The sequence below is a fragment of the Gymnodraco acuticeps genome, unplaced genomic scaffold (genome assembly GCF_902827175.1).
Source record: "Gymnodraco acuticeps unplaced genomic scaffold, fGymAcu1.1, whole genome shotgun sequence".
Taxonomy (NCBI): domain Eukaryota; kingdom Metazoa; phylum Chordata; class Actinopteri; order Perciformes; family Bathydraconidae; genus Gymnodraco; species Gymnodraco acuticeps.
The window spans coordinates 178,727-192,681 of NW_022990172.1; the positions used below are offsets into that span (position 1 = coordinate 178,727).

Below are 13,955 nucleotides of genomic sequence, written 5' to 3' on the forward strand. Positions count from 1 at the left end.
GGGTTTTTCTCATGGCCCTTGTAGCAAGATGGACACCCGTGATAGAAGCAACCAAGAAATTCCCAGACAATCTTGCCCCCGGCTACTTCGGCAAAACCATCCACGACAAAACATCCCACTCGTTTTTCTCCTTCGTTCAACGCATGTTGAATAAATACACCTTCTGTTTGGGCTATCCACTCTAGCCACTGAACACCTGCGTCAGAGTACGTCTTGTTTTCATAGCGGTAGTCATCGGGTGGTGGAATTGCCAGGGTTTTGGGTGATAGAAAGTTGGTGGTAAAAACTTTCATACACGCAGAAGCTATGGTCGCACGACTAAAAGGATCAACTCCTGTCTCTGCGAGAAACCCTTTCCGAAATAAAGTGGCTCCCTGGGCAAGAATGTCCACATCGTTTTTACAGTAAAGCCGTGCCTGCTTTTGAAAATCAAAAGTACCCGTGCGTACCGTCTCATACCAGGTGAAAAAGTCACTTTTTTCATCAGTTGTCATGCGTTCAATCCCATAACAGTGTGCTGGGGGGGTAAGGTCCGATATAACTCAGATTAGCCTTAGAGCTGAAACTGTGTGGGAAGTATCCCTTGATTTTATCTTCAAATCCCAAAGCTTTTGGCATTGCTGCTAAACGCATAGAGAGATAAGACAGTGAGTCTATGTACTTTTGCCCGAAATCCTGGTCAGTAAAATAAATCACTTTACTTCCCTGCATTATCAAAGAGGGTTTTAATCCTTGTTCTAACATTGCATTGATAATTAGATAGCTGTCAAAACCCTTAGCATTGTGAGCGATGAAGGTTGCATTTTTGAACTTTGGACGCCTAAAGTGTGTCAGAAACTGCAGTGCACAGTCGGTGCCCCCCGAGACCCAAATTTCACCCGCCAGGGTTTTTGTGCACACCAGGAAGGGGGCATGTACACCATCTGCCCCAGCCATGGTTTCAAAATCATAAAACACAATGTTGTCATTGTGTTCTGTCTCTTTGGGCAACACTCTGATGTAACACAGATGTTTTTCACCATCGGCTGTAGAAGCAGAGGGTAATTTTTCCTTGCATGTCTTACATTTTTTCACCGCACACTTGTGTGTTTTATCTGCACTACTCTTGGGAGTGTAGTAGGAAAGTTGACAATCTACACACTTTTTGTGTAAATCGCAGTTACTGGCAATGTCTGATGATCTTTGTGTCTGTTTTTTATGTCGAGAGTGACAGCCAGCCGTACGACACGTTTTGTTAGTCTTTACAAAAGATGGGTTTAAACTCGTCCAGAGTACATGAGGGGTCAAGACAGACATAACAATGACCAGTACAGAAATGATGCCATTGAGAGCTGTAACCTGTGTAGCAATGTTCACAGACATATGGAGAGCCTAAAAACCCCTTCAAGTTTTTAATCCCATAGTAGTGGTTTTTGAAGAGAAACAAAAACATAGTTTTGTCTCGTTTGGGACCCTCTGTCTGGAATTTACAGTGAGTACGATCTTCATCGTCTCTGTAAAATACCACAATCCTGCATTTTAAACTCTCTTCGAATTTAACAATGTCGTTGAATGTCACAGCTGTCTGATCTGTCAAACCCACCCTCCTCTGAATATCTTTACCACGTTCAAAACCTTCTTTATCAGTGAGGTTGTCATGCAACAACAGTGCTAAATTAATAGCAAAACACAGCTGGTTGGACGGATTCTGTACCACGTACAGAAAACGCCTCTTCTTTTTAACAATCTCATTGTCCAACATTTTACCAGCCAATCTTTTAGCACCACCACCACGGGGGGATTGTACAATTTGCACCACTAACTCGAGGTTACTTTCTGCCATTACCTCCAAATTTGACTGTACAGCATTGAATAGGGCCTCCTCAAAATCAGCTAGATTATCATCATTAGCATTCAAAATGGCTGATACATTAGCTTGTAGCTGCTCTCCCCGGAGTTCAATCTGAACAATATCTTCCCTATCTGCCTGTGCAAAAGCATAATTTACCATATCCTGTACATTGTTCATCAGAACCCCATAATAGGATGTAAAGTCTGCTTCGTCGTTATTAGGATAGGGTAGGACTAGAGACTGACGCAGTTCTGTGTTATTGAATACAGGTCGAGATAAAACACTTGGTGTGGCATTTCGGTTAGCCCCCCCTCCATGTTGGAACGAGGTGGGTGGTGATTCTGAAGAATTCGGGGTGTCATTCTGATCAACATGTCCACCACTTTGCATGGAGCAAACTGGTGATTCTGAGTCACTAACGTGTTCACCATTCTGCACGATGGAAACTGGTGCTTCCGCAATGGTTGAAGCTATGCTATTTACTCCATTCAGATGGCTTACTCCGTCTGCGAGCTGATTTAAAAGCCCGAGACCTGGGTAAGTGTCAGCGTTTTGATAGTATGCTAATACCCATTCCAAAGCGCTATCTAAGGTTGTGGGATGGCTTGAGTTTGTTTGTGATGAGATTGGAGGTTCTTCGTCGTTTAACTCATTGATATTGTCCGAACACTGAGGAAATGACATATCTCCATACACGAATTCCTCATCACTGCTTAGTTCATTTATGTCGTTTATAGACTGAAGAAAAGAAAATTCTCTATCTGCTAAATCATCCATGTTTGACCGTTTATGAAACCAAAATCAGAAATACATTTGTCACAGCTGAAGAAACATACCGGTCGGTTACATCGGCATAAATTTACATGAGACCCTCAGTGGGTGTGTCCATAAAGTTGACAGTAGCAGCAGTGGGAGTCGTCCCGGTAATAGCTTGACTGATCTACACAGAAAAAAAAGACAGAGAAAAAGAAGGATAAGTATTTTGAAAAACACATGATTATACATTTAACACTATTCATTTATCAAACATCTTGTAAAATAACGATAAAACTCATTTACCGGGGTGATATCTCGTCAGGAGGGGATCTGTGACGAGTGATATATCGGCCTGGATCTCACGAATATTCTGTGCTGATGGTTCACCCTCGACCTGAGGACTAGGGGGTGAGTCTGTCTGACTCGATATGAGCATGTCTGGTTGTAACTCAAAGTCATCCAGATAGGCACTGCAAGTGTCAAAATTGGCCTGCAGTTCTGGTGGAATTCGCAGGAAGGTTTCAGACCCGAGCGGTTGCAGGGAGGGATTGAAAACGGGGGTGTATGCTTGGTTATCTGTGTCCCAGGGGAGGGCGACGGCTGGCCCCCAGGGGTCTGCAGTTACCTCAAAGGGTGGATTGTGTGTGAACTCCACAGGGGAAAAGTTTTGATACACAGAGCCTCTGTCAGTGCTGTAGACTTCGCCACCTTTTAAAACAAAAGAGTAAAAACCGTTATTCGGGATACTTTGCACATAAAAACCATATTTGATTTCAAAATAAAAATACAATTAGTTTAAATATACTCACTTTCCACAGGGGTGAATTAAGGTAGGCTCCAAGTACAAAGCAGATTCGTTCCAATACTAACGGCCTTATCTGACTCAGAGTATCCTGAGCTGAGAGACACAGAAAGATTTGATTATAATCCACACCATATTGCTCTATACTTTTCTAATTAAAAACATGTTTAAAAGAAGTAAAAAAGAAACTCACCTAGTATTTCAATAATTCTATGACCCCACACATTAGGATTTTCAGCACACAGGATCTCTACTGCAAACAGAAGAACATAATATTTTTTAAGTATCTAATAATATACTATATATATATATATATATATATATATATATATATAAACAACATTTAATAAATACATGATATTATAAAATAAGTACTTACCACAATGGTTGGTGATGACATCCAGGTCAATAAAGCGCTGAGCTGGAATGGCAGGGTAATTCATCCTCTGTTTTTCTCTAACTGTAGAGATCTTGTCGCCTTATATAAAACACCAAATAACTGAGCCTTGTCACCCCTCAAAAAGAAACTGACCAATCGATAAGTCCTTTTATCCAGGTAATTAGCTATGCGTCTTTTTGCCCCCCCACAGAGTGAGACTCAGTGCCTGTATTGATCTCCAGTAGACATAAGCCTTGTATGTTTTTTATAAATGACTATTTTAATTTACCCTCAAGACTGTTGATTGAGTATTTTAAGTGTTTACAGCTTTTATTTTGTTCTGATCAGCCACCCTGGAGCCGTCATGGAGTGAAATGGAATAGGAAACACATTTTAGAAAACTTCTCTTTTATGGATACAGCAGAGTTCTGATATATACCACCTCATATTGGGTTTCCTTACAGTGGTGTAAAATAATGATTTAAAAAAGACAATATCATGTTTTTAAATTGTTTTATTATTTCCGTCTTCAGAGAGACTTTTCTTATAGTTAATAAAGGTAATTACACATTAGTTCACAAATCCATATACTAAAAGAGAATATCCTTAGGTATCACTATTAAAAACTGAATAAGATCTTTTGAAAATAACCTCTTTGCAAAACAGATACTTCTTGTAGTTAACAGTTTCACAAAAACTTGAAAAGAAACATCCTTAGCCAGCACACACCATTTAAAACAAACCCTGAATCAAATCTAGAGAGGACAATAACGTTTTTAGATGTCTTGGTGAGTGAAAATTAATGGCTGTTTTTATTTAATTTGAGCTTATTTCTTTTTTTAAACTAACTTCATCCCTCTCTTCTCATATCACAGAGAGGGTCTTAATTAACATAGGCATTTACACCCCAGGCTATCTCAACCCCCCACATCAAGGGGGGCTCCAACGTGTGTGTGTGTGTGTGGGTGTGTGAATTGTTCTTAAGGTAAGGGTTAGATAATTTGGAAAATGTTGCAGTCAAACCGGGGAAAATCTGCCACTTCCTCACAGAGCCCCTCCTCCAACACACATGAACGCGCGCATGACCAAAAGAGGCGCGAGACTGTAGGCCTCTGACCCCCGCACTGCTGCTGCTGCATTCGTTTCTTGACTGACGCTCCGGACGGATGGCTGTAAGTTGTCACAGGCGTCTCACTGATTAACCCCCATTCGAGGCGTCTCTTGCCATTTTTCTTTTTTGAAAAGGTGACTGGGTAAATGGAATTGCTGTCTTGTTATTTTGTTTGAGCGTATTTTCTACCTAATTCCACCCCCCACTATTATACCACACGAAGTATTGATGGGAAGGGTAATGTTCACAGGGTCTAGCCCGCCAGTAATACCCCACAAACTCACTCTTTTGTGGACAGATGATTAAATGACTAACTATGTCAAATATCTAACTGACATGTTGAGAAAGTTTCACAGGCAGGTGGCTGACAGGCTCCCTCAGCCTGGAGAGGGGCCCACCCACCCTTTTCAGATTGGTGATAATGTACTAATCAAATCGCTTGAAAAAGATTATTTGTCTCCCAGGTGGAAAGGTCCTTTCCAGGTATTAATAGTGACCAGAACAGCCCTGAGAGTACAAGGTAGAGCGGAGTGGATTCACGCTTCCAGATGTCGTCTCTCTCCTCTACCGGATGCTGGCGTGTGAAGGCAGTCATCATCATCGTCATTCTGGGTTTACTATACCTGGCCAAAGACGCCCTGCTAGATGAAGCTGTGAAAATCCCAACGACAGGTGGCGGGGGACCTCGCCCCTTTGAGGGAGAAAATAAGGTGCCCTTATCTAAGAGCGCAGACGACTTGACCACTCAGGGCCCAGACCCAAGGGCGCCGGAAGCGGGGGGGTCAGGGGGCCATTGCCCCCCCCCATTTTACGGCCCTGCCCCACATTTTCGCAGCAGCGGATGCCGCGGAACCCCGTACACATCCCGTTTCAATAATTCTCCTCTACTCTAAAGTCGCATCTAAAAAGAACGCCATCTGATCTAGCTGTGTATATTTTGTTATTGTTGATTGTTATATTCAATCTCATTAGCTACAGGCATTTTTGAAGCTTGTAAAGGGAAGAACACAGCTCGCCTCTCAATCACCACTCTGCTCTTCTACAGTGCCGCTTCCCCTCCCTCCGCTGACATTATGAATGTAAGGCATAGTAATCATAGATAACACCGCAGGGTCTGTTACAGTTTGTTTTCATCTGATTTCAAATAAACAAAGTCTTGGCTTTCAGAATATTAAACTTGTTTCGGCAAATTCAGATGATAAATACAGCTTTGAAGCTTTTAACGGCATAATTACAAGCGGAGAACGGAGTAATTTGACGTCACAGCAAGCATAACAACAGCCGGTGTTTCTCCTGAAAGTTTTCCCCGGGAAACAAACGCAAAAATACACAAACACACACACGTGGTATACACGCACACACTCGCGAGCTTCCCCCAGACCAGTAATCCAAACGAAAATATCTTCCCTCCGTACTACTTTGATCATTTGCTCCGCTAATAATCAATCAGATCGATCCAGAGAAGAGGAAACTTTAAGGCCTTTTTCTCAAAATGATGACTCGGTGACAGTCATTATATAATGTGACATATTTTGCTTAATATAGTACAAAAACAATCCTGATATCATTAGAAAGCTAGGAATCTCCTCTTTCCAACAGTGTATACAACTCAAAATGTGTCTTCGGATCAATGCGACTGATTTCGATGGAGCAGGTCACTTTGCATTAGGTAAAATACAGCAGGCAGACATAACAGGAAGAATATGTACATTTTAATCCAATCAAATATTGTCACACCATTCAAATGTATCCATGTACATTACAACCAATAACAAAGCTTAGATGTGTTTATTTGTTACGTTGTTTACGTTATGTGTTACGTTGTTCTGTGTGTGTCAGCCGTTAACCTATAAACTTGCAAACATGTCAGAAGAACCGGCGCATAAGAAAACAAAATACAGTCAAACTAAGCTAAAATTCAACAACTTGAATGTCACATCCCTGACAACCACACCTCCGGAGCCTGGTCCTTCAACCACAGAACCAGCGCAGCCAGATGAACCCCAGCAGCAGCTCTGCGGCCGCAGAGGCTGTCAAAACCGCCGCCGCCGGCATCGTTGAACCGAAACAGGCTGGTTCCGACTGCATGGAGGTTTGTTGTCGGGACATTGTGACGGGCCAATAAAAGCTTATTTGGGCAAAGAGAAGGTACTTCAATGCAGAATGGTACAAAAACAGAGAGTGGTTAATTATTTGCAAAACCACTAAACGAGCCTTCTGTGAAATATGCAGATGTGCTGCTGTCAAACGGCTTGTAACTTTCTCCAAATGTGGAGATGACAGCTTTGTAAATACCGAGTTAATAACTGGAACTTTTCACAGAGCTTACTTCAGTCAAACACCAGTCAACATTCAGCTTGTCAAACAAGAGCGTAGCAGGAAAAAAGAAGAGATGGAATGAGCAACTGCGCTGTCATATGTGTGGGCTGGTCTGTATAGTTTAATTTACAGGAAAGGAGTGAGCAGAGGGTTGAGTTGTCCATTCTTGTTCTGTTTTCTCTGACTATCTTCCTCCTGAAGACCCTCTCAGACTTTCATTTGCTCGCGCTACTAAAGAGACACGTTACCATGAAAACCAAACAATGGTGTAGCTGTATTGAAGTCCGAGTGGAAACAGTAACATTTGGTGCGTTATGTTAGAATGAAACAAATCAGATTTAGTCAGAAATCGGGAGAAATGCGGGATAAATATGACCCCGGGAGGAAAACGGGAGTCTCCCGCGAAAATCGTGAGGGTTGGCAAGTAGGCTAGGTCACATACACACGCACTTTTTGGCCCCCCCACTTCTGAAATGAATCCGGCGCCGCTACCCAGACCCTGAGGGCAAAACAACACCAACGGGCAAAGCAGTGCCTAGCGACAAGGACAGGTTGTATCCAATCACCACACAGACATTCAGTATGGTGCAAGAGACACAAAGAGAGAGAAAAGGAGGGAGAATAAGGAAGATTGTCTCCCTCCCTGATCATAAGTCAGAGACTATTTATTTTAACTGCCCAATTTTAATATGTGACTCATCTAACTGTATCATTGTGTTTCCTGTGTCCTTAGTTTACCCAACGTGGGAGATGTATCCAAAGAACCAGTACCATTGGTTCGGGGTCTCATCAGAGGTGGTAAGAATGGCTCTCAACACCATTGAGAAATGCCCCCAGAACTGTGGTGTAGCACTGTAGAACAGTTCAAGACACTGATAAGGGATAAGGTCAAATGTACAATGAGGAAACCAGATTACCAGGTTCCCAATCCAGGTGTCACTGCATGCACATTTACTGGACCAGATAGCAAAACAAATGTTCCATCTACTCCACTTAAACACTCAGGAGGTGATGTTACTCCACTTAAACAATCAGAAGGTGAGGTAGATTCTTCAAAAAAGGCCTTAATTACTCCTTTTAAACAAACTAAAACTAATTCTGCAGTAAATTTAATGTTAGACTACACGCATGAACGTAATGTTAGCAACTGTTGGTTGTGCCAAAATATGCCAGAATCCATGCATTCTCCCATGTTTAGCCCAATTCCTTTCACAAAAGCTGATTACGGTTTAGTGAGCTGGAATGACATAGCATCCAGAATTAGCGATGAGGCGGAGGATTGTTACACTCCTTCCTACCCCATAGACTCTGAGCAACCTTTACAGTACAAGGGCTTAGTCTCTCTCATTGTTGATACAGTAAATACAAATTACCTGCCTGACGGTTTCAAACGGTTTATGTTTTTAAAACTAATATGTGAAAAAATTAGTGCTGTCAAAATTATCGCGTTAACGGCGTTTAACGCATGTGCAGAATGGCCCGCCCCATACATGCCACCAGTGGCAGCGCCAGGGTATGGCTGGGGTAGGCTACACCCATACCAAGAAATGGCTTAGCCCCACCTTGAAAAATGATGTTAAAGTAAGCAAAATAAAGTCTGCCAACTCGCGGAGTAAATTGCACAGACAGCAGTTAGTAAGATTGATTTCAGTAGCCACGGTTTTGAAAACTTTTGTCACGTAGTGATCGTCTTCTCAATAGAACATCTTTGATCATGTCTTCTGGCCAATCAGAATCAAGATAACGGCGTGGTGTTGTTGCAGGAAGTCCCGACGGAGAATAATGTTGCTGTAGTACAGGGGTGCACATAACTGGTACGCAGGTTATGTGCGTAATCTGAAATGCGTACCGTCACTTGTGTCACAAAGCGCATTTGCGTACCGACGTACTTGTGAAGCTTTTCCAGAAGGCGGCTAGATCACCGGACGACAGAGTCGGTCTCCGTGTGCACAGACAGGGCTGCTGTTAACGTCGGTCTGTACAACGGAATTGTGCCAAAACTACGCCAACCGGCTGCGGAGGGAGACTGGGGGCCCTTCACTGGAGAACTGCGCTAAAACAGCTGATCACAACGTTCACACTCTGTGGTCACGAAGTACTCCACTAGCCGCCGCCCCCCCCCCCCCCCCCCCCCTCTGTCGACTTTCCTGAAGTACCCCCTCGTTGATAGAAATCAACACGTAATGAATTTAGACCCCACGGTTTGATGATTGATAGGTTGTCTTTCATTTTGACACGCAGAAAAATGTTATAATAAACATAGATACTGTATGTTAAATGGATATATCCGCCTTCTTTCATTTATCTTTCCATTCCCACAACAATATACATAAATGGCATATTTTGGACATAGTTCGAATGGTGATTAATCATGATTAATTAATTTTTAAACTGTGATTAATCTGATTAAAAAATGTAATCGTTTGACAGCCCTAGTTATTATATATACAAAAGTATGTGAGGGATGGAATATTAAATTGAATATAAATGTAAAATGTACATGTGATTTTACGTCCAAGAGAAGCTATGGAGCAGAGAGTTCTCTGCCAGCCAGAGGTGATTTGTTATTAGTTCAATATGTCAAACTGATTTCCCTGACTACAATCTTTAGTTACATGGTGAAACGTTATGCTGCTTGTGTACTAATTAGACTTATCATATAAGCCACACAGGTTTTAATAGGATGTATATTCATTATCTTTACTTATGTCTTTTCAGCAGCGCCATCTCTAAAACGGCGATACAGTCACTACCCATCATTTACATTTCACCGTGACATGGACAAAAATGTAACGTCAGCTTACCTCATAGCACGAATCCAGACTCTCCTTTGGAAAACATTGGCCAGGAAACGATAGAACGAGCACGTTTCATGCAAAGACCTGTGGCTGCAACCCGGAGCAAAGCAACAAACCATTGCGTAGTCAGTGGTGGGCCGTCAGGGCCAGCAAGGCCTTCTCTGCTGGCCTAAACATCATCAGAATATACATTTAATTTTGATATATTTTTTCCACAAATATGTATTAAATTATTCCCCATAGTCTATTCTTTTCATTTCATAGCTTTCCTCTTGGTTGCGCTGCTTCCAGCCTCAGAACAAGATTTGGAGGGCTGGCCTTTATGTTAGAGATTTTATCCAATCATATTTCAGCCATAATGTGTTGCCAGGGTCCAAGAAATCTGCCCTTAGGCCTTCAGAATCAACAGTGCGGGCGCCTGTAGCTTAAAGTGAACGGAAACAAAACTGTGGCGTTAACCAATCAGATTTTGAGTAGGCGACAACGGGCCAGCTAGCAGGCGTACGATGACGTCAGCACGTGCACGTCTTTTGATTGGATACGCACTAGGGTTTGTCCGCCACTTTCAAATCACTAACTACGAGCGGTACCCCTGGCTCACAGCCTCCGAGAGGCACTGCAAATTGTATTGCTGGGAATGCCTGCTATTTGCAAATGATCGATTTGGTGTTTGGAGCCACACTGGATTTGCAAACTTGAGTTGTCTAACCAAGGCAGCAACGAGACACCAAAGCACGGCTGGGCACTTACAAGCAATGGTGCTTTTGAAAACCTTTGGGGACACCCGAGTGGATCTACAGCTCAACGAACAAGTGCGCTGGGAAACGGAGCTCCACAACGAAAGGGTGAACAAAAATAGGGAAATATTGAAAAGACTGATTGATTGTGTCCTGTTTTTGGGTAAACAGGAACTTTCATTTAGGGGACATGATGAAAGTGCCGAGTCCAGAAACAGAGGAAACTACGTGGAGCTTCGTTCTTTGCTTGCTGAGAACAACACAGACTTGCATTACCACCTGTCCACAAACAAAGTGTTTACTGGGACGTCAGGCAAAATACAAAACGACCTGATTTATGCTATTGCTGAAGTGATGGGAGAAGAGATCAAAATGGAGATTTAAAAAGCACCCTTTGTCGCTGTTATGGTGGACGAGACGACAGACGTGGGTAATGTAGCACAGCTGGCACTTGTCCTGCGTTATGTGACGGACACAGGTGTCAAGGAGCGGTTTGTCAGATTTGAAGATGTTACAAGCGGCAAGCGAGCTGATGACATTGCCGCTCTTATTTTCCGTTTCATGGAGGAATATGAATGTAGTCTGGATAAAGTTGTGGCACAGTGTTATGATGGCGCAGCGGTCATGGCATCTGGACTAAATGGGGTGCAGGCTAAAGTTAAGGAGAGGGCACCTATGGCCCTATTCATTCACTGCTATGCACATCGACTAAATTTAGTACTGACTCAAGGGGCCTCAAAGCTTAAAGAATGCAAGGTCTTTTTTGCCAGCCTCAATGGCCTTGCAGCATTTTTCTCCAGATCCCCTAAGCGCACGCAACTGCTGGATGACATTTGCAAGCGTCGTCTTCCTAATGTTGCACCAACGCGGTGGCAATATACATCGAGATTGGTCAATGCAGTCTTTGAGAAGAGAGTTTCCCTAAAGGAAGTGTTTGACCACATACTGGAACATCATGAGGAGTATGATGGGGATACTATGCTTAGCGCTGATGGATTTAATGCACGTCTGGATGATTTTGAGTTTTGTTTTTTGCTTGAAACATTCAATGGGATTTTTAAGCATTCAGATGTGCTCTTTGGAATACTACAGAAACAAACATTGGATGTACAATTCTGTCTGACAAGGGTGAACGAGTTTTGTGACACAATTGAGCGAGAGAGGTGCCAGTTTCGTCAGATCTACGAGGACACAGCGCGCATCTCAAATGGTCCGAGCGCACGCAGAGGCCCACGTACAGCACAAGGAGACCTTCGCGCATACTACCAACAACTCCACAGCAATATTCTGGACAACATTCTTTGCCAGATACGGAGTAGGTTTCAAGACCACGAAAAATTAATGTTTCTCTCCCTCCTGGACCCCCAGCACTTTCAGACCTACCGGAAAAAATTCCCGCAAACAGCCTTAGCCAAATTAACACAAAGTCACGGAACACTGTTCGATCTGTCCCGGCTAAAAACAGAACTGACTGTAATGTATGCCATGACTGATTTTGAAGGGAAAAGTCCCACTGATCTCCTTGATTTCCTTAAGCAGAAAAATCTGAGTGAGAGCATGGGGCAGCTTTACACATTGGCATGTGTGGCAGTGACTATCCCTGTGTCCACTGCTTCTGTCGAGCGGTCATTCTTGGCCTTAAAGCGAATTAAAACTTATGCCAGAAATTCTACTGGACAGACTCGGCTTTCATCATTAGCCTTCATGTCTATAGAAAATGACTTATTGGTGGAACTGAAACGCACAGATAAACTGTACAACAGAGTCATTGAAGTCTTCTTGAGGAAAGAAAGGAGGATGGATTTTGTGTTCAAATAATCAGTTGTTTTGGTGAGTACAAAGCATTTTATTTTGTATTTTATTTTAATATACATTTTTGTCATTTTATGTCGTTAATATTAAATCAATATTAACAAATTAATATATATGTAATTAAAATGACAAATATATAAAAAATAAATGTTTGATGCTTCTGCAAGAGATATAGAGATGTGTGTGGCGCACTGGCTCAGCTGTGCAGTAAAAGTACTCAAGGAGACTTGTTGAATTGTTTTGGTTTAACCTTTATCAAAGTGGACATTCAGGGCTAGGAATACACTTTCACCACTGTCGCAAATATATCCTCATGAACAAATGCAAATTAATTGTTTGTTTTCTTTTATTTTCAGTGAATAGTTTGTGTCTTTATCGTCACGTTTCTTAAATGAAACTGCTTTGGGTGCGACAATGCGCTGTTTAGTGAACAAACTTGTTAAAGCTCACATACTTTTGGTGGACTTAATAAAACTTTGTAGACTAATGCCTTAAAAGCCCCTTTTATTTTTAAGTTTTGACAGTATCCAAGCGATCTTAAAGCTGGTAGTTTAACACTCTTAATTGTAAATGCGGATATATTGATTATAAATGCTTCGGAAATATTAATATAACTCTGTTGTACTTGACTATGTTAAGGTGATGCAACGCCCGGTTATACTGCGTTTCTGTCTAAATGTATAGTTTCTAGAACCATGGCGTCATAATGATGGTATTGTGGTGACACGTTATTGGACATAATTCACCTTGCTTATTGTGTTGCCACACGGACCCTTTAGTGGGGAACACCTGTAGCTTTAGCTGCCATTCCTGCTAGCTCATCAGGCAGAGCAGTGCATGTGTTAACCTCTCTGAAAGTAATGGATAATAAAGATTGGAACTCCATTCTTAATACACCGCCTCCGACTCTCTTTTCACGGCACTACACTGGTGACCCTGACTTTTCCGAGAAAGTTTCCGGAAAATTAACGAACATGGCTGAGCGCGATGTTTTCATAAAGCTGCCGGAATTCTGGGAGCACGCCGCGGAGGCATGGTTCGCAGACGTGGAGGCACATTTCGCCTGCCGACAGGTCCGTGACGGGCACCTAAAATACTACCATGTGGTAGCAGCGCTGGGGAGCTCCACGTCGTCCAGGTTGGTGGGATTCATCGCAGCCCCCCCACATCATGGCAAATATGAGGCGATTAAGGCCCTTCTCCTTAAGACATTTAGCTTATCTGCTAAGGAGAGGGCCCGCCAGATACTTGACATTCAAGGCCTAGGAGACAGCAAGCCATCCCAGCTAATGGAGAAAATGCTAAATCTGCTAGGGGGGGAAGATCCCCGGATTTTATTCACGGAGATTTTCCTGCGTCACTTGCCTCCCCGGGTACAGATGGCGCTGGCCAACACGCCTGTCACGGAGC

The 13,955-nt window shown here is 42.7% G+C and overlaps 1 protein-coding gene across 1 annotated transcript; it reads right to left on the reverse strand.

The window, feature by feature from the left end:
* Positions 1-498: 498 nt before the first annotated feature.
* LOC117547145 lies at positions 499-3,855 on the reverse strand. The gene is made up of 6 exons (XM_034217676.1): positions 3,769-3,855; positions 3,583-3,642; positions 3,397-3,485; positions 2,891-3,295; positions 1,471-2,771; positions 499-623 (listed from the first exon to the last, which is right to left on the reverse strand). Exons 5-6 carry the CDS (start codon positions 2,606-2,608, stop codon positions 499-501), a joined length of 1,263 nt encoding a protein of 420 aa, XP_034073567.1. The 5' UTR covers positions 2,609-2,771; positions 2,891-3,295; positions 3,397-3,485; positions 3,583-3,642; positions 3,769-3,855.
* Between the last annotated feature and the right edge of the window lie 10,100 nt (positions 3,856-13,955).